The sequence below is a fragment of the Euleptes europaea genome, chromosome 3, assembly GCF_029931775.1.
Source record: "Euleptes europaea isolate rEulEur1 chromosome 3, rEulEur1.hap1, whole genome shotgun sequence".
Classification (NCBI taxonomy): Eukaryota; Metazoa; Chordata; class Lepidosauria; order Squamata; family Sphaerodactylidae; genus Euleptes; species Euleptes europaea.
The window spans coordinates 113,384,961-113,406,886 of record NC_079314.1 but is presented as its reverse complement, the minus strand read 5'-3'; the positions used below and the strand labels follow the sequence as shown (position 1 = coordinate 113,406,886).

The following is a 21,926-nucleotide window of genomic DNA, read 5'->3' as shown; positions in this document are numbered from 1 at the left end:
CCAACTCTTCTTCTTCCTTGCCCAGCATGGCTTCTGATTGGCTACCGCAGATTTGTGCAGACTTTTAAAAATGTTGCTTTGGCAGCAGCTGCCACCACAACACAAGGATCTTCACTGTGTGCATGAAGGGAAGCTGGGACAACAGTTTTGTAGTTGGCTTCACCTCCTGTGGCAGCTGTTTTGTGGCTATGCCCACCAAGCTATGTCAGAATGCCAAAGGTGCCCACAGGCTTGGTTGGCAGTGCATGGCATACACACAATTACACACATACATCCTGGCATGCAGTGGCGAATCGGCATGACCGTGGGCATGTAAGAAAGGGCCACGAGAGCCAAGCACTGACGCAAGCCTTCCTTCCCTCTCATTTTCTGCCTAAGTTCCCAGAATTGGCAATGCTGACAGATGGCCATCTAGCTTCTGCTTAAAAACCTCCAAAGGAAGAGAGACCACCCCTTCCCGAGGGTTCCACTGTTCCCGAGCCTGTTCCACTGAGGAACCATTCGAACTGTCAGAAAGTTCTTCCTGATGTTTAGCCGGAAACTCTTTTGATTTAATTTCAACCCGTTAGTTCTGGTCCGACCATCTGGAGCAACACAAAACAACTGCTCCATCCTTTATATGACAGCCCTTCAACTACTTAAAGATGGCTGATAACCTGAAAATCTTGTTATTCTTTGCAGTGCTACTGGACTTGAATCTAGTCCTTGTGGGTTTGATTCCCAATATTTTCTAACGGTTAGACATTCCCACCACATGTGCAGGTGGAAGCTCCCATTTGGGAACACATCCTTTGTGTTGACAAGCTCCCTGCAAGCAGCACACAAGCAAAAGGGCTTTCTCCCTGCTCTGCTAATCTTCTGTTTGCGGGGAGTTCCCCCCCTTTAATGCACAGGAAATTTCACAACTCAACCTGTGTTCTGAAAGTGGAGCTGTCCATCCCACCACCACAATTCTTCTGTATATGTAAACCAGGAATTAGAAAAGCACACGTTATGTTAAAGGACCCTGGCTGTGAATTGAGGACCCTGGCTGTGAATTGAGGGAGGTCTGCCTTGGTGATATGGTTGCCAACCTCCAGGTTGTGGCTGGAGCTCCCCCGCTATTACATATGATCTCCAGGCGACAGAGATCAATTCCCCTGGAGAAAATGGCCACCTTAGAGGGTGAACTGTTTGGCATTATACACTGCTGAAGTCCCTCCTCTCCCCAAACCCCACTCTTCTCAAGCTCCTCCCCCTGCAAATCTCCAGGTGATTCCCAATCTGGAGTTGGCAACCCTAGTGATGTAAGAGGCAGTGGAATGGAATGCACCACTGTGGGTCGCAGGTGCTGGATTCCAGCTTTGAACGTTTCTTTGCATTAACAGGCAGAGAAGCGGATTAGGGAAGATAAAAATTCTGCACCTCCCTCGTCGCTGCATTGTTTTTCAATTTGCCCAGAATTTTTTAACCCAGGGTTGGCAGTGGCTCAGTAGCAGAGCAACTGCAGTTTTAATCCCCAGTACCTCCAGTTTGCCCTGACAAAAGAACATAAGAACGGCCATGCTGGATCAGACCAAGGTCCATCAAGTCCAGCAATCTGTTCACACAGTAGCCAACCAGGTACCTCTAGGAAGCCCACAAACAAGACAACTGCAGCAGTGTTGTCCTGCCTGTGTTCCACAGCACCTATTATAATAGGCATGCTCCTCTGATTCTGGAGAGAATAGGTATGCATCATGATTAGTATCCATTTTTACTAGTAGCCATGAATACCCTTTTCCTCCATGAACATGCCCACTCCCCTCTTGAAGCCTTCCAAGTTGGCAGTCATCACCACATCCTGGGGCAGGAAGCTCCACAGTTTAAGTCTAGGTCCGCCCTGACCTTGATGGCCCAGGCTAACCCAATCCCATCTGCTCTCAGAAGCTAAGCAGGGTCAGCCCTGGTTAGTACTTGGATGGGAAGAGATAGGCACAGGTCTAGCCTGATTTCATCAATTCTCAGAAACCAAGCAGGGTGGACACTGGTTAGTACTTGGATGGGAGACGACCCAGGCAGTCCAGGTTTGCCCCACAGAGGCAGGCAATGACAAACTACCTGTGTTTCAGAGGGTTTGCAGCAGAAGAGAAAGATTCTAATTAGGGTTGCCAGATCCCTCCCTGGCCACCAGCAGGGGATGGAGGGGTAGGGTTGCCATCTCCAGGTTGGGAAAATCCTGGAGATTTGGGGGGAAGGTCAGGGATCTCAGTGGGGTGCAATGCCGTAGAGTCCACCCTCCAAAGCATTCGTTTTCTGCAGGGGAGCCAATCTCTGCAGTCTGGAGATGAGCTGTAATTCCAGGGGATCCCCAGGTCCCACCTGGAGGCTTGCACCCCTAATTTGAGTCCAGTAGCGCTTTATTCAAAACAGATAAAAGTATTTCTTCACACAACACATAGTTAAATTGTGGAACTCCCTGCCCCAGGATGGGTGGTGATGGCTGCCAGCTTGGAAGGCTTGAAGAGGGGAGTAGACATGTTCATGGCTACTAGTAAAAATGGATACTAGTCATGATGCATACCTATTCTCTCCAGTATGAGAGGAGCATGCCTATTACAGTAGGTGCTGTGGAACACAGGCAGGATGGTGCTGCTGCAGTTTGTCTTGTTTGTGGCTTCCTAGAAGCACCTGATTGGCCACTGTGTGAACAGACTGCTGGACTTGATGGGCCTTGGTCTGATCCAGCCTGGCCTTTTATATGTTCTTATGCCTATTATATTAGGTGCTGTGGAACACAGGCGAGACAATGCTGCTGCAGTCGTCTTGTTTGGGGGCTTCCTGGAGGCACCTGTTTGGCCCCTGTGTGAACGGACTGCTGGACTCGATTGGCCTTGGTCTGATCCAGCGGGGCTTTTCATATGTTCATATGTTGAATTTTTGTGTGTGCATAAGCTTCCTAGAATCAGTGCTCCCTTTTTTCAGACACCTCTGCTCGTCTCTTGCAAACTCTACCGGGCGGCCATAACCCGGCCGCAAACTGACAGCCAGCCAGGGCGGCCAAGAAGGCATGCAAAAAATAAAATAAAAATAAAAATTCCCGGCTGGAGCATGGGCACGGAGAAAGCCCCGCCCTCCCCCTCTGTCACCCTCGCAAGCCCCTCCCCTCCCCTCCCTGTCAATCTCGCAAGCCCCGCCCTCCCCTCCGTCCCTTTCGCTCTCGCAGGCCCCGCCCTCCCCCTGCGCGCCTGTCACTCCCGCAAGCCCCGCCCTCCCCCTCCGTGCCTGTCACTCCCGCAAGCCCCGCCCTCCCCCTCCTTCCCTGACACTCTCGCACGCCCCACTCTCCCCTCCGTCCCTGTCACTCCCGCAAGCCCCGCCCTTCCCCTCTGCCCTGTCACTCGCAAGCCCCGCCCCCTCCTCGTCCTCCCAGGTTGCGCCGCACCGAACAAGAACCCTCCTGCCGAAAGAGTCCTGTAGCGTGAGGGGGCGGAGCCTCTCCGGGGCCCGAGGTAGAGAGGCCGGGGGGCGTGGCGGCATCAGAGGGGAAGATCCCCCCCCACTCCTGCCGGCTGTTCCGAGTACCTCCCTCTGAGAGAGAGAGAGAGAGAGAGAGAGAGAGAGGACGCGTCTCGCGCGCTTCAGTTTGCCGGCTGCGCCGCTCGCGTGACGACGTCGCCTCGCTCGCTGCCTCCGTCCGCCCGCGCGCCGCCGCCGACCGTTGGAAGCCCCCCCCCCACCCCCAACCGCCTCGCGCCGTCCGTCTCCCCTCACGCCTCTTCTCCGCCATGGCCAACTACATCCACGTGCCGCCCGGCTCGCCCGAGGTCCCCAAGCTGGACATCGCCGTCAGCGAGAGGGACCCTTCGGGCGGCAGCGACGGCGGAGGGGCGGGGTACCGCCGCGGCGCCTTGCGGCTGCTCAGCCGGCTCAGGCCCGACTGGAAGCCCGACGACGTGACGCTCAAGGTAGAACGGAGCGGGGGGGGGAGGCTGAGGGAAACGGCGGCGGCCTAATGGGGGGGGGGAGGTGGCGGCTGAGAGGCCGGTTATGGGGGGGGGGAGGGAGGAGAAGGGGCGGGGGCGAGCGGGTGGGGAGGGGGAGACGACGACGAGGGGCAGCAGCAGCCATTGTGGCGAAGCGAGGGGAGGAGCGCCTCTCGCCTTCACTTCTCTCTCTCGTTTTCCCCGTCGGCGGAGATATTTATTTTGCAAACAACCCCCCCCCTACACACCCCTTTTTGGAGAAAAAAGGATGGGGGGAGAATATGTGTGCGCGCGCGTGGAAATAAACCTGGGATTTGCCCCCCTCCCCCTTTCCCCATCTCCGTTCTCCTCCCCGCCTTAGAAAACGGCACCTTTTTTTTTGTGTGCTGCTGATGCAGAGAGAGAAAAAGGAGAGATGCAAATTGAGCCTCCGTCAACATCGCAGATCACAGCAAAGGGGGGGGGGGCGGCGGCGGGGGGCCCTCGGTGGGTTTCGCCTCCTGCTTCCTTTTTCCCTTCCCGACCAGATCAGCCTGCTTTCTCTCTCTCTCCCCCCCCCTCCAGCCTTCCTCTCGTTTTAATTTCAAACTTGGGATTCTCCCCTCCACCACCACCACCATTTTAAAATGAAAAAACGGGGAGGGATAATAGGAGTGACTTGTACTATATTGTCTGCCTCTTTTTTCTTTCTTTCTTTTTTTTTTTAAAGTGGAAGCTTTGTGGTTGGAGTTGGGAGGAACAGGGCTGAGGCTGCACACGGCAAACGCTCCGGCGCAGGCATACATACACACGCGAACACATGAAGCTGCCTTGTATTGAATCAGACCCTCGCTCCATCAGAGTCAGTATTGTCTACTCAGACCGGCAGTGGCTCTCCAGGGCCTCAGGCGGGTCTTTCACATCACCTACCTGCCTAGTCCCTTTAACTGCAGATGAACCTGGGACCTTCTACATGCCAAGCAGATGCTGTACCACTGAGCTACGGCCCTTCCCCACACCTACCTACCTATCTTCAGGCTTTAATTGTGAGGAATGAGGCCTTTCTTTCTCTACTTCCCTTTTGCTTCTAGGGAAGATAAGGGGGGGTTAAAAAACAACAACCCAACAACTCCTATCTAGTTTTAGCCCCAAGGGGTGTGGGAGGTGACTGCCGATGGCCCCACACTTTCCCGAAAATGTTTCGAGGGATTATTTGTATCTCTTAGTGTTGTGGTAGTAACACCGTTGGGTGGTAAACTACCTTTTCCGTCTCTTAGTTTGAGAGGGTTGAAAGTGTTGGTCTCCAGTAAAACAACTAGAGTGAAGTCCAGTAGCACCTTAGAGATGCAAAAGATTTTCAGGGTATGAGTATTTGAGACTCAGAGCTCTCTCACATACCAAGGTTTGACTCTGGAAAGCTTTTGCCCCCAGCATATTGTTGGTTTCTAAAGTGCTATTGGACTTTAATCTAGCCTTTCAGGCTCTTTTTTCCGTGGAAGTTCACTGCTACTGACTCTCTCCCCCCCCCCCCAGAAGAGTGCATGTGAGCAGATGTTCGCTGCCTTCATCCCCAGGGAAGCACATGAATGAGCTCCTGTACAGATGTGGCCCATGGGGCATGAGGCTAAATTGTACTCTGGCTGTTGGAAAGGGTGTGTGAATGTACTACCCTGTTCTCCTTGCCTTTTTTTCTTTCAGGTAGCATTGCTAGTTTCAGCTTCAAAGATACTATAATGTTGTGCTGATAAAAGTTGTCACGCAGATCACCAATGAACGGAAAGGTTTGGGTGCTAATTAAATAGCCATATCTTGAGTTTCACTACTGGTTTGTGCATTATTTTAGTGGACGGGTAGGGAAGAGGGTTTGCACAGAATGTAGCTGATGGGTTAAATATGTTGTACAAAATGTACCTTCCATGTATTTCTCAAAATGTTGCTCTGCTGTTAAACACGAGAGTGTGGTTAGCGCAAACCTCTAAACCATGATTTAGAGGTTAGTGGTAACCATAGATGCCTGATTTGAGCATTATGGTAAATTGGTTAAATGAAATATGGAAATGGAGAAAATCATGGTTTAAGAAGAGAAAAGGGAGTGCATTTCAGATCCTCCAACCTACAGTTGAGAACGTTGTCTAGGTTGAGCCATGATGAAATGCATCTTACACGATGTATTAAGGTTATCTGCTAGTCGTTTAAAATAGCCCAATGGAACCTCTTGTTTCCTTTTGCAAGTGAAAACAAAAGTTTAAAAATTTATTACTAAGGGAGTAGAACTTCTAATTTTGGTAAGAGTTTATTAATAAAGCATTATACATGTGGGCAATGGCTTCTTGACCCTATTGAGTTTTCTAGCTATAATTCAGTGGCCCTATGCTCATTAAGGGTTTGGTTCACGAGGAATATAATTGGTCTATTTGTCCTGTCAGATAATTGTCAGTGGCTTGTTTTTTGACTATTGTCAGATAGTTCCTGAAGCCAAGAATGCCACAGTATGTAGGCAAGTGTAGCAGAGGGCCTCCTATTGGCCATCCTGTGGAATTGCAGGCATCACCAAACCAGAAGAATTTGCCTGCCACCTATTAAACATAATTGCCTTTAAAAATGATGCATCTTTTCGTAGCCGCTGTTGCTTTGTATCACAGTGGACAAAAACCAGCCGTTAAAATATTTTTAGAATTTAAGTTGATTCACATACTGCTTTTTTAGAAAAACTCTAAAATCAAGATAACATAGTTCAGTGTGTAGAGGTGAGAAATAAATGACAGACCCTCAACCCTGTTGTCCCTCTGCAAATTAGTATACATAGTCAATCCCTTGCCCCTCTCTCAGAGGGGCAAAGTTTGAAGAAGTTGAATGAATTTATTTAAAACATTCTTATGGTGCTTTTCTACCTACTCAGGTTGTTGGGGGAAAATTAGATTTAGACAAGAAAAGAACTGGAGATAATTGTGAGAAGGGAGGGACGTGTAGTGGAAACAAAACTGAAACTGTTGAGCTGCATATTCCAGAAGCCTCAAGGTCTTTCTGAGTATGGCCTCTGTTGATTTGAGGTTCATCTTAACATTGTCACCCTAGCAGGGAAAAACTAGCATGGCAGCAGAGTGCAAAAGTGACCCAGTTTGGGAGTATTTTAATGAAGTTACAGTTTTTAAGAAGTTCTTTTGTAAAAAAAGGTTTCCAAAAGTTTTCAAAATTAATCACTGTTTGAAAATGTATTGCATCTCTAAGTTGTAGACAGTACGTATTGAGGCTGTAATCAAAAGGATACACTTTTATGTAGAAAACCATGATTTAACAGTCTCCTAGTAACAATTTAAATCAGTTTGATTTAGATGAAATCCACAGTGCTATGTATTGTGTTAATTTGTTAAAAATTCAAACTGTTAGCGGACGTGAGTATTAAGAATAAAATCAAAGAGAATTATATTGTGATTTCATATTTCTAGAAATCTTGCTTAGCACTGTTTGTTTTTTAAAAAATTTTTTACATGTCAGTTAACTCATTTTTGTAATTACTAGGAGCACCAAACCTGCTAAAAAATTAGAGGCAAGTATCTCGCTGATGAGCCAGCGTGCTGTAATGGTTAAGAGCACAGACTGTAATCTGGAGAACCAGGTTTGATTCCCCACTCCTCCACATGAAGCCTGCTGGGTGATCTTGGGCTAGCCACAGTTCTCTCAGAACTCACAGCCCCACCTACCTCTCAAGGTGCCTGTTGTGGAGGGGAAGTGAAGGCGATTGTAAGCTGCTTAGATACTTACGGTAGAGAAAAGTGGGGTTTACCAAATCTGTTTTGGCTGGTCAAGTGGCTTACTCTGGTTAGGATTCTAAAAATGATTGTGATAACAAATGAATGGTCATATTCTTAGTCTTAAAATAGATATTTTCCATCTGGTGCTGTTAAGCAATGCGAAAAGTTGCATTGATAATCAGGCAGTCCTGATTCACATTTCTTCTAATGAATGTGTAATTTGAGATGGCTGCATGTGGTGAGCTCCATTAATACTAATTAGCATGTGTTTATCACTTGCGTTATAAATTATCATAGGCTTTGACAAATACCCTTGGACTCTAGGAGCCAGTGTAAAAATTGAGGAGCCAAAGTCAACTTTTGGGGGCTTTATATTATAATGACCACATTTTCCAATTATTGCTACTGCAAACTCAATCCTAACATTGTCACGGTTTCTTGTGTCTTTATTAAAGCTATGACAAAAGTGTTGTAGTATATAAATACATATGGGGTAACTGTGGTAATCACCACCACAGCAAAAAGCTAAATTCTAATCTTAGCTTAACTTCTCCCCAATTTCTTATAATTCCATTATTACTTTTAAAAGATCAATTAAATTGGTGCCAGTATAGAAAGCAGCTGGTGAAAAAATGAATTCATCCTTCACCATTGAATAGTGTAAAGTTAAATTTTTATGTTATGCAACAAAACATTTTGATGCAGTGTGATAAATAAGCTTTTGGTTGGATCCAGCCAGCTTTTTTGCTCCACTTCAGCCAATCCCACTCCTTATTTTATAGCCCCTGTCCCACATGGCTTTTGTCCATGCAGTGCTCATGATCCCAAACATAGCCTTTTTGGTGGTCATAGGGAACACCTTCCTTCCTTTCTGGGCAGTGGGAAAACAGGATGGCTCTAACCTTTTGTATTTGCACAAGAACTGTTGAGAGAAGCTTCAAGAAACTCACTGCTAAAAATACTAGGCATCACTTTAAAATTTCAAGGTGCCATGGCAACCAGGCACCTCGGATTTTTCAAGTTCTGCATTATCACAGCTAGGTTCAAGTCCAGTAGCACCTTAGAGATGGATAAGATTTTCAGGGTATAAGCTTTGAAGAGTCAAAGCTCCCTTTGTTAGGTACGACTCTCAAAAGTTTACATCCTGAAAATTGTGTTGGTCTCTTACACATTCCTAAGGAGAGTTACTCCAGTCTCCTTACTGGTTTTTCTCCTAGATGTAAAAATTGCTACTGGACAAGAAGAGTGGCTCTAAACTGACTTTCTAGTGGAACACTTCAGAAACCATAATTGAATAGTATAATTAGTGTAATAATGTGAACTTCTGGATAAAGAGGTCATATTTCTGAATAACACATACTTATCAGTAGTAGGTTAAATGCCCATATGATTGTTTTGAGTAACTAGCTAATAACTAAGAACCTGCTGACTTGTGGGCAGACTTGTTCAATAACAGAAAAAGATCCTAGAAAGTCTGACTGGATAGGCAGGTTTGTAATTTCTTAAAGATTCTAGTAGAGGCTATAACATTCCAAAGTATGTAGTTAACCTTTCATTTTTTGGTCACTGTTAGGTGTTGGATGACTGTAAGTGTTAAGCAATTCCCTTGAAACACTTGCTTTATGTTTGCAATATATTTATCCGTTATATCTTACTATTAACATAGAAGATAAAATCTCACTGTAAAAACCACCTTCAAACCACTGTTATTGATCAGCAGTTGAGATAATGCCTTCTTGTTTGTGATTAATTATAATATGCTTATTGTTGCATATGTGGCATGAGTACAGCCCAGAGAAACAGGTAGGGGTTTCCAACATGCTTAAGGCCGTACTATAGGACAAGATTGTGCCTGTAGTAACACATTTAGTCATCAGCATGAAGGAATAGATTCTCAGATTGTAAGTTAATACATGGTAGGAAGCTGTATCTGTGGGAGTGATATGAATAATTATTTTGTTTATTTTTTGTTACGTCATTTATACTCCACCTTTATCTCTACTGAGGGACCCAGAGCAGCTTATATCATTCTCTCTTCCATTTTATCCTCAGAATAACCCTGTATGGTATGTTATGCTGAAAGTGTGTGGCTGGCCCAAGGTCACCCAGCAAGCTTATATAGCAGAGTGGGGATTGGAGCTTGAGTCTGCTAGAATCTAGACCAGTATTCTAACTACTAAACCATGGTGTATTATTGGTTTTCAGCCCTATGAATTTTAGAATGTCTTGGATTAGCTGTAGATTCACATAGGTTCCACTGTGAGAAGAATCTTTCTGTACCTGATAGCCCCTCCCTCCCCCTTTCTCTCCTTCTCTCTATATACATGCACACACATATACATAACCACAATGTTTATATCCAGTACTATCCACTAAAGTGTGCAAGGGAGCTCCCAGCATGGTTACTAAAACCGTGAACATTTATTCGAAGAATAAAATGCCATATGAAACAGACATCAATGTACAGTAAAATCACAGCATCATTCTAAAAACAAACCAGAAGATTAAAATCTTAACAAAGCCAAGTGTCAAAAAGTAGCCTGGATGTCCACCTACCACTACACTGCAAATATGAACAAAATGCCTAGAATTTTGAAAAATTCACCTGATGGCTAAAGATTGGCATGAGATGATTCTGAATTGACAGAGGCATTGACAGTTAAGGGTCTTCTGAAGGTGGGGTACACCAAGCAGTTTGAAATGTCACTTGGCCATTCCGCCTATCTTCCGAATCTTGTTTATATTTGCATGAAATTTTGGCAGTAAGTTCTGGTCACTGGGTTATCATTAATAATAGCCTTTGTTATTTATTCCAGTCTGGAGCTAATCTCAACTCTCTTACTGTGTTGATTTTCTTTTGTTCTTGAGATACATGACGGAGTTCTCCTGCTACAACTCTTAACAGTTGGTATGCGTATAGTAAAAAAAATTTTTTTGCTCCAGATGCCATTGTATGTGGAATGCAGACACTGGTAGTAGGCGCTTGACAAGAGTTGTCAGAAGATTCAAAATTCTACCTGTTAGTTAGAACTCATTCTATTTCTCCATGACAAATAATTGTGCAGGGTTTGTCACAATGAAGAGGTCAATGTTTTCAATGTTATGCGGTTTAACTTAATATCCAAATATGCTGGGAGTCCCACCTATTATGACTGGATGAGCGTTTTTGTCCAAATTAAATACTTTTGTTTACTATATAATTTGTTTTCTACCTTTTTATTTTTATTCTTTCATGTCCCTCAGACAGCAAAAATTAACAAGTATTTTGAACTGTGCAGAGGTACTGGGAACTACAGAAGGTGTTTTAAAACCAAAGTGATACATTCCCATAACACTGTGCCATTTAGCAGTTTTGCAGCCATGTCAGCTGAAGTTTCCAAACAGTGTTCAAAGGCAGCTTGTTTGAGTAATCTAATCTGGCTGTGATCAGAGCATGGGTAGTAATCGTCAAACTGTCTCTTGGGCAGTTGATGCTATCAGCAACTTAGAAATTTGAATGGCTCTGATCTCATGGCATGAAACAAAGCTCATTATGTGGTAAAACTAACATTGCTGGATTTTAGCTTGACGCATACTCCACATGGACCTATAATTTTCCAAAATAGATCAAGCAATACATCAATACTTGGAACAGGATTACGCACCAGGTTCTCTCATTTCTGTGCTGCTCTGGCCTGATGCAGAATAATTTGCATAAGGCCAGAGCTGTAATTTCTTCTCAAAGTCTTGTCAGTGCCTAAAGATCTTGTTTGCTTCACCCTCAGCAGGGGAGATTGGAGGCAAAGACTCTTTCCTAACACGTTCCTCCTTTTTATTTATTTATTTTGCTTTTAAGTCTGATTTATGGCGAGCCTGTATTATTTTCAAGGCAAGAGACATTCAGAGGTGGTTTGCCATTACCTGCTTCTGCCTCATGACCCTGGTATTGCTTGCAGGTCTTCCATCTAAACACTAGTCAGGGGCAGTCCTGCTTAGCTTCTGAGATCTGACAAGATCAGGTTAGCTTGGGGTTTAACCAGGTGAAGACATATGTTCCTGTAATGATGGCATAATCCAGGACTGTGTTCAAATCACTCATAAACCCAAACGGGTCAAATTAAACAATGCAGCTTTTGGCTTACCAAGGATGTCAAAGCAAATGCCTCACATGTCTCATCTGGCATATTACATAAGCTGCCCCATGCTTCCCACCACTCATATACAGTTAAGCTTAGTTAAACATGATGACACATCTAGATTATAATCTAGATTGCAAAATAGCTGTTATATAATACATGACATGTTATGAATATGAATAACTATTCTTTTAACAACTCTGACAAATACGATGTATTCCTTATCTCTTCACATCTTTCAAGGATCATGCCTTGCCCGAAAATTCCACAGTCATAGAACCAGCTAGTACTAACAAGGAGACTGCGGGTGAGAAAATGAAATGAAAACAAATCAGCTCTCATGCAAACACATTAGCACATGCAAGCCCATCCGTCCCCTGAATTAAACATTTAGATGGAAGGGAAGATCTTAAATCTGAAGTAAACCATATTATATTACACACTGGTGTAAATTTGAACCCAAGGCAAGTTCTGTAACAGTCGATCTTAGACAATCAATAATTCTGTAACTTTACTGGAAAATAGAACGTCAGACTTACTTTGAAGATTCCTTTCAGTTGAAGAGGAGGGCACTGTGAAAATTGGGTATTCTTCTACACACAATCCTTAGAGAACGAAAGCCTTTATTGGCATTAAAAGGGAAATCGTACAGTGAAGTTTATAGTAAAATCATGGTATAAGGGCATGCAGATATCATATGATAAAATTGACTATAAAATCATTTTTATAAGAACATGTAAAGTAAAGGTCCCCTGTGCAAGCACCGGGTCATTCCTGACCCATGGGGTGACGTCACATCCTGACGTTTACTAGGCAGACTATTTATGGGGTGGCTTGCCAGTGCCTTCCCCAGTCGTCTTCCCTTTACCCCCCAGCAAACTGGGTACTCATTTTACCAACCTTGGAAGGATGGAAGGCTGAGTCAAACTTGAGCCAGCTGCCTGAAACCAACTCCCAACGTTATAGACCTGGGCACAAAACCTGGCAACAAAACCGTGCGCGGCTCCCCCCAGCCAGGAGCGCCCTGTTTTGGTTTTATTAGATCTCTCTGGGAATCCTTCCAACAATGGCCCAAAGGCTTCACTGCGGATTTTGTTGTATACAGCACACTCCAACAATATGTGCTCAGTTGATCCAATCTCTTTTTGTGGACAGGCACATAGTCTCTGTTCATAGGGTGTTTTCTTAAACCTATAGGCACAAGAGAGCAACGGGGGTACTCATTTTACTAACCTTGGAAGGATGGAAGGCTGAGTCAACCTTGAGCCAGCTACCTGAATCCCACTAAATTGGTTACTTGGTTATTCAGTCCTGACTTAACTGTTATATGGTGCAGATCACATTCTCCAATTACAAGCTGAAAAAACCTTGCCACTGAGTCAATAATTATTGGATCCTGCATGGTCATAAGGTGGGACACCTTAGATTTGGTAGGTAACCATTCCCTATCAGCAAGTAATGGGTCTATGATCAGCCTCTATTGTAGAGTGAACACTTAAGGAGGATATGTGAAACTGGTTCTATGTCGCCCTCCCCACATTGGCAGACTCTATCCAGATAGGGAACTTTTATTAAATCTTTCACTTAGTAATGCAGATGGTAATATATTTAATCTAGCGAGCATATGTGCTCTTACACATAATCCCTAGAGGCAGGAGGTAGTTTGTTCCTCTTGTCGCCAGTGGGGAGGGAGTGCCCACCATCTTCAGTTCAGAGCTATAGCTAATGTAGCGCATCATAGGTTGTGCCCCAATCCAAAATAGATTGGTCTCTGTAGAGACAGTTCTAACAAATAGAACATTTTGCACATGCAAGGTAACAGAAGGTAGACAATTGCAGTTTGAAACTAAGATAATTATAAATTGGAACAATACATAAAAAACCTGAACTGGCAAATATCTCCCCCTGCAAAAGGTTCATATTCTTTGAAGAAGTGACTCCCCTCCTTTCAAAAAGCGCAGAGTGGGTCCAAAGCGTCCTCTTCAAGGAAAAGGAAGCTTCATGGTAAGACCAGAATTCCATTTCATTTTAACCAGAGGAGGATACTCTGATAGCAATATGTTGAGCTGTACTCACGAGATTAGGGAAGGAAGAAGATATCCAGACAGTCAGAAGGTAGGGGAGCCAGACCCCTTGCTGAAGAACCCATCAGCTGAGGCAACCTAATATATTTTATAATGTCTGATGAAGGAGGAAGCTGATGCCTACATAGCAGCATTACAGATAACGGGAGGTTGGAGCACTGGCATTGAAAGCTGCCACGGTAGGCACCTTTCTGAATGAGTGCACTGTGATGCTTGCTGGCACCTGAAGACCTTGTACGTCAGAGCTATACGCTCGGTAATCCATCTCCTTAGGGTTGACTTAGATACGCCCCACACTACCAGAAGGTAAGCCACAAATAGGCTATCTGATTTTCTAAAGGGTGGTGTACATGATGTAGATGTGCAGTGCCCATCTAAGGAGTGCCAGTTCTCTTCCCTTGGGTGAGAAGGGTCAGGTCAGAAAGATGGTGGGTTGATCTTTTGCGAATGATGGAAGACCAAATTAATGTTTGGCCACTGGCAGGTTCCTGGCATCAGTTCTGCTGATGCTTGTTGGATTTTCCTGGTCCTAAAGACTGACTGGAGAAGCAGTTTTGATTTTGAGCTCCATAGTGTTTGTTTTTATTCCAGGCTGTTCTTTGAGAGGCATTTCTGCATCTGTGGAGAGACCTATGAATACAAAAGGACTGAGGTCCGTATGTTTTTGGTCTTTTTATCCTTGTTTCCACAAGAATCTCATTCAGATTGTCTCCTACAAAAGACCAGGTGCCAAGTTCCAGTGCTTCAACCATATGTTCCCCTCTACGAACACAGCTGCAGCCAATAGCCATAGCTGGTAAAGTCATAAGAATCCAGGCTGGCTTCTGTGATGAAGGATGCCATTGTTTCCAGTCTGTTAAGATCTGGAGACTCCCTGAGCAGTTTGTGCATTCAAAGGACAGGCACCCTGGCTGTGAGGGGTGTGGCCACGGAAGCTTCAATCACCAGAGCCATGGCTTCATGGATTTGGTGCATCCCTGCTTCACTCTTGCAGTCAGTAGTGCCCCTAAGGTATCCTTCCTCCTCCTTGGGGAGATGAACTCCTGAGGCCAAGCTTGCTACTGGGGTGTCAGCCACCGGAATTGTTAGTCTAGTCGCTTTAAGCGGAAAGGAATAAAGCCTTTTTAGAATGCCCAGCATGAGGTAGCTGAGACAGTGGGGTAGTCCTCCTCTGAGGACACAACAGCATCTTACAAGAGCAGGTGAGGAAGCTACTTGAGACTGTTGCTATGGCTGAGCAGAAAGCTTGGAGAAACAGAAAATGAAAGTAGTAGAAAAGAAGTAGCATTTCTCTCTCTGTAAGAGCAGGCATATTCACTGAGAAAGGACCAGAAATGAAGAAACGACCTAAGAGCCCAGTGAAGAAATGTGAAGCTCTTTCTTTGCTGTCACTGATAGGGACAGAAAAGAAAACCTTTCTGCCTCCAGGGATTGTAGGTAGGAGAGCACCCAATTGTTAAGTGCCCTCCCCAAGTCAAAATGTGAGGAATGGCCCAAGGCTGTACAGCAATACATAGTGGGTTTGTCCACATTCGGAAATCAAAATACTATTGTGAAAAATATTTAACAGAACAATGTTTGCACTATTTCAGCATTTCATGGCAGGCAGGACCTCAAGCCTGGAATAGTCAAAGACGCATTAGCATCAGCAAGATTTTCCTCGGTCTTCTACTGGTGCTTCTACTGGCGCACTGGTACGGATAAACTTGCCAAATACTCCATGAAGGGAATAAGCAAAATATTTCAAGTGATCACTGCCTAATATAGGGCTCATAAAATCATGAGAAATTACGAAACTACACTGAAAGTTTAGTTTCCCACTGAAGAGCTTCAGTAATTCGTTTAACTGAAAAATTAAAAGACTTGTAAAAAAATTGCGGGGGAAACTTCCTCAGGAAGATACCAATTTTGCAAAGTTCTTAGCAAAACGGTGCTGTACGTTTTTGGACTTTGCTGCTGGAATGGCTGAGGGTATGCTTTGCTTTTTAAAAAGTAAATTACTCTGGAAGCACTATGCAGTGTTTCATAGCACAATATGGACCGAGTCAGCATGCTATGACCATTAAAAGCACAGCTCCATGGGCTCAGGTATATTCTAAGTATTATTGCCTCCCTATATAGAATTTTATTCAATTAAAACATTATTATGCTGTCTTTCTACCTGACCAGGTTTTTCCTGAGGTGGTGAATATGAATACATTAGAACAATTAAAACATTTAACATTATAAAATAATAAAAGTTCATGAACGTGCAGCACCAGAACTAGGGAGGAGGCCAATAGCTGTTATTGGGGGTGTGCCATGTAAAACAAAAAAGTCTTCACCTGCTGGCGGAAGAACGAGGGAGTCAGATGAATCTCCCTGGGGAGGGAGTCCCATATTTACCTATGGTGGGAGCCATGCAGTTCTTGAATATGTGCATGGGTACGCTAATACATTTATTTTGCTGCTGCTTTATGCATTGGAAACCTCATTGGATAATAGTACATGTAAAGAACTACAGATGTGCGAGCAAACTGAACACCTGGTTGCGAGAGTTCATGCAGCAGGTTCAGTCAGCCCAGTGAAGCTTGTTATTGTTCTGACCCCTGCAAGGGTAGGGTACGTTCTGCTGGTGGTGGTGAGCTTTTTGTTGTTGCCTCTCTGGTGTTGTAGAATAGCCTGAAAGTTAGAAGACACACATGTCTCTTGGAGTTTCACTGGGCCTGTAAGACACAACTCTTTAGAAGGGCCCTTGGCTATTCAAGATTATTGCCCTGTGAGTACACTAGGTTTGAAAGGATCCCCCCCCCCCTTTAGGGCTGTTTTGATTGTGTTTTGATGAATTATGTTTTATACCATTTTTTATTGGTGCTCGCTTGTCTTGAGTCCCAGTTATTTGGGAGAAAGGTGGGTTGATAAATGTTTTAAATAGATAAATGCACACACAGAAACACGAGAAGCTGATAACAGGATAAGTGAATCTTGTGTCTGATAAAGAGAAAGGGTAATAGGAAAGTTTGACATCATCTCTTGCACAGACTGTACCGCTTGTTCAAATGTACTTAAACGTCAAGGCTGCTAGAAAAAAAGGAAACAACTACCTGAAACCAACTCTTTTGAACCGATTTAGTCGCTTAAGGTCATCTTAAGGTATTTCATTTACACTCCAGGCCAAGATGGCAAACCTTGAAGAGGGTTCAGAGGACTTTATTTCTAGAACTAAGAAGCTAGTTTGTTGCCATCTGCACATGCTATTCAAAGTTACCTTGATTTGTTGTGGGCCTGGCCATTGGGTTTGAGTATCTGTTAGGTGGCCCACTGGTTGGTAAGATGCTGTTTTAAGTTACGTTATTTCTGTACTGTTTCTCAAGATCTAATGATGTTGGTTGTACTGTCTTAGGTTGATTCACTTGTTCATCTTCCAGTGTGATATGTCAAAATGCCCTTTTGCTGTCAATAATAATAATAATAATGTTTATTTGTATCATGCCCACCCCAGCAAACGAACGCTCAGGGCAGCAAACATCATATAAAATACCATACAACCACAATTTATAAATAGATCACAATTGGACAGAAAGGGTCAGTTCCTACATGAAGGATACAAATCTGACATTTAAAACCACAACAGAAAACAGTGGGAGAGAATGTCAGTCTGCCAGGAATATCTGTTTCTGACTTGGAAGTAACAATTCTCCAACAAATAATTCCTGAAATAGACTACAGTATGAAACTGTTGAATTTGGATTCTTTAAGGGGGGTTTCATATAATGTCCACCTGGCTTGACCAAAGACTTGCAATTTCATAGCTAGTGAATGGTATCTGTACTTTCCTTGACTTGAATTTTACATAATTACACCCCCCCTTTTCCTATTTGCTTTTCATAAACTGTTTTTTCTCCATTTTCCTACATAAAATTTCTACGTAGCAAGGATCTGCTCATTGCAACTGAAGAAGGAGCTGTAGTCTGACACCTTAGTCTGGAACAAAATTTTGTTAGTCATTAAGGTGACTCAAGATCCCTGCTTGTTTTTGTTCCAGCAGACCAACATAGCTACTTCTCTGGAATTCAAGTACAAACAAATGTATTCAGTAAGCATTATTGAAAAACTGAGCTCTCCAATAAAGCTGTTGAGAAAACCACACATGAAATTGGGGCCTGCATTGTGAAGAGGTGCTAGGTCTGTTAGTGGTGAAACTTGTTTCATGAATTGACTTGAGTCTGAAGTTGGCCTCTGGTTTACTGGACATTGATACTACATATAGAATGTGAATGGAACTACAAGCAGAAGTATTGTGATCTTTATAGTTTAAGCAAAACTATACCACCTCCTTCCTTCCCCCAACATCTGTGTCTAAGACATTTTATCTTGTGGCGGCTTTCTCCTATATATGAAATGGCAAAAGAAGGCTCTGGGACCAGTTATGCATAAAGTACCATAGCAGCCTCTGCTGTCTAAAATAGGTAATTACAAAGGCATTGATTCTGTCTGGGTAGGATTTCTGGATTAACGGCAGGCAACTTTCAGCAAACATACAAATATCTACCAAGCATTAGAAATGGTTTACTTCATTATAAAGATACAGTCAAACTCACAGCCCATTCAGTCTCAAGTTCCTTTTTTTCAGGTGCTTGGTGGTACCAGGGCACGAAAGAGCTATTGTGTTATTGTAGGTTTGAAGTGGAGGCTTAGTCAACCCACTTGGATGCTCTTGGGCTTGTTAGCTTTGCCAAGATACTACCTTACTGGGTGGCTGTGTTGATAAAATGTACACGTGTGTTGTAGAGCCAGTATTATACATGATAATTCACACAGGTTAAATTTAAGTCCTGAGGAGCTTATAGAGACAAGGTAATAAACCAGCAGAGAGAAGAGGAATTAGAGAGGTGATTTTAATGAAAAGTTGTGCACATATCTTATCCATTTTTTTAAATTAATTTTGTTTTTTAATTACAATGTTTTTATTTTTAGGTTACTGAAAATAAACTTTTTAAGGAACACTGACTGAAGATGTAATGCATCCAGTTAGAGAATTCCTAAAAGTAGTTTAAGATAATAATCTGAAATCTGGTTTAATTTAAGAACTACTTTTAGGAATTTCTATATACCGTAAATTCAAGTCACATGTACAAACAAAATTTCTACTGGATAAATTTGATTTGCTTGTCACATCAATGCATTTATATAGAAAAATAGCAATCTTAAGCTAACTCTAACTTAAACGTATGATCATTTTCTAGATTAAATGATTGGTTCTTAACTAAGGGTAAAATAATCAAACAGGTGCATCTAAAGAGACATCTGATGTATGCTCATTATCTTTTTCAAGCAAGATTAGAAGGCCAAACTTAACTCCGAATCTCAATTAAAAGACAATACATGTAATATGTCTGTAACTGCTTTAATTAACTGTCAGATATAAAAGAAAAACCTTATGCAATGATTGCCCAGTAGGTGAACTGATATGAGCTCACAGCTACATGAAAACATGCAAGATTGTCAAGAAAACCTGTGTTTCAATCAAAATCTTGCCACACATGGTCTAATGGTATCTGAAGAAGTGAGCTGTGACTCACAAAAGCTCACACCCTACCAGAAATTTTGTTAGTCTTTAAGGTGCTACTGGACTCCTTGCTCTTTTCTCGTGGTCTAATGGGACATTCTATGATTTATACTTCTGATATTATAATTCTTTGGGCATTGTGTGAATTTTAAATGATAGTTGCTAAAACAGCAACTTTGTTTTTCATATATTTACCCGGCTTTCCCCCTTATATTTACATTTATATATACTCATCCAGTCCTTCACTAACTCTAGGCACCGATTTCATGTATCTGCTGTTGGGAGGGAGAGACCAATTCTTCAGATGATCTCTGCTGGTGGCTTCATGCCAGTATTAAAACACAGTGGGGTCCAAGGGGAAGTAAGTATTAAGGTGTCCTGTCTTGCATTACCCTGGAAAGCATCATGGGTGCTAATAATGCAGACACATGAATCCCTGGAGCTTCTTTTGTTTTGCAGTTGCTAGTGTATATGGGTTTGGGGCTTCCTTTCTGAAGTTCTGGAAGAATAATTACCTATGAGCGTGACATCACTTAGTATCAAGCTGCCTGATAGCTTTGACTACCTACCATGAGGGAAAAATCACTCTGGGTATTCACAGGCCCTGTAGCGGCCTTATACTGCAAAGAGCACCACTAGCTATTTATTGTTATATTTAGTTTTGGCTCTGTATTTTACTGATTTTATATTTGTATTTTATGATTTTGTAGTGATTTTAGTGTATTGTATTTTGTTTCGATTGTTCGTTGTAAGCTGCTCTGAGCCTGGCCTTTGGCCAGGGAGTGAGTGCAGGGTATAAAATCAATCAATAAAATAATAATAAAATAAAATACCATAACGCTTCCAACAACATCAGTACAACAAAACTGAATTAATAGAGACTACAGAACTAGCAGTCACAACTAGCTTCAGAGAAATATCTGCCTAAACAATTTGGCCATATATAGTGTCTGAAAAATCAGCAAGTTGAGGACTAACTTGATCTCAGTAAGGCTGTTGCTGCCGGTGGGGGGTCATAACAGAGAATGCTATTGAGTTAACTTGACACACTTTGAATCTGGCAGCACAACAGGCTCTTTACCAGCCTGTTTGGTTGAGCAGGTGTGTGTTGTGTATCGTGACCAGCTCACAACAACAGCTGGGTGGCCGTGTTCGGTACCCATTTAAGTTTCTGAATTGTCTTCAAGGGCATCCCCATCTGATTATGTGTTAATTTAGTCTCTCGAGATTACTGTGGTTTGGATCAATATGGCCATGTCAGCTGAATCCAAATAAGGAACCAGGTTATATGCCAATTGGAAATAAATATCCTTGGTGCTTACATCCACTTTTCTAGCAACAGTGCTAGGTCCAAGCTGGCTTGCAGACTCCTTACAGAAACGAATAGATTTCCCCATCATGTGTAGGATAAGTAGCGTAACACCCTCAAACTCTTAAGACACCACACCCAATGTAACTTTTCTTTGGTTAATTCTTTTTTTAGCTCCTTTCATCATGACTACCACTCACTGTTCTATGATGGTGGTCTCCAGGTAAAGAAATATGGAACTGGGTATCACCAGTGTTAATTATACCCAATTGTGTAACTTCAGACAATCCTTACCTAAGGACTTCACATAGAGAGTAAAGGATATAGATGAAAGTCCTGAGCACTATGAACCCCATAAGACAAACTGCATGCTGCAGATTTTCCACAACGGTCCGTGCACAGCCAGACAGGGATGATTTCAACCACGGCAACATACAACCATAAATGCCCCCTTCAACTTCCACGCAGCTTCATCAGGGAGTCTGAAACATCATATAAAAGGGACATCTTTAAAATCTTGTTTTTGATTGTTTTAATATTTTATTATTATTATTAAATATTATTCATGTTCCTTTTATTTGATAATTCAGAGCCCCTGCCAAAGTTTTGTACTTTTTAAACTCTCCATTCAGTTTCCATTTTACCATGGCATTTCATTTGCTGTAAGAAAAATCCCATGTATACCTTGCTCTTGAGAAAGTGTTGCAGTCTGCTGCTCCATAGGTTAAATGTTATACTATAGAAAACACTGAACTCTTTAATATTGTGTTATCATTAACCATAATGTATTAATTACTGCCAAATTATTTATGTTTAAACAAAATTCTAGAAAATGTTGTATATATCTATAGTCGCATAGGAATTATCAGTATCTAATGCTGTAGATTGTTGTACATTGAAAGGGTCATACTACAAATTTTGAATAAAAGCCTGTCTTTATTTCCCAGATGGAAAAAAGTTTTTTTCCAGTGTTCCCCCAAATTTCTAAGTTTTCCCACAGAACATTTTAAGTGTGAACAACCTTGCCCTGAGGCATTTCACTCACTCTAAAACAGAACATATTTCATAGATTTTTTCCCCAGTGCATCTCCCAAATTTTCAGAGTTTTTGGTTGGACTTTTTGAAAAGTACATGAGAGGGAAAAGCCTGTTTCTTTCCAGGCCTTCCTGGGACATGTCTTTCTCTTCTCTGCCTT

At 42.9% G+C, this 21,926-nt stretch overlaps 1 protein-coding gene across 2 annotated transcripts in view; it reads left to right on the top strand.

The window, feature by feature from the left end:
* The first annotated feature begins 3,746 nt into the window (after positions 1 to 3,746).
* Positions 3,747 to 21,926, top strand: part of ETNK1 (ethanolamine kinase 1) — a 40,391-nt gene continuing 22,211 nt past the window's right edge. For both annotated transcript variants that reach the window (XM_056847782.1, XM_056847781.1), the window contains exon 1: positions 3,747 to 3,926. In XM_056847782.1, coding sequence (XP_056703760.1) covers positions 3,747 to 3,926 — 180 coding nt within the window. The remainder of the gene's footprint in view (positions 3,927 to 21,926) is intronic.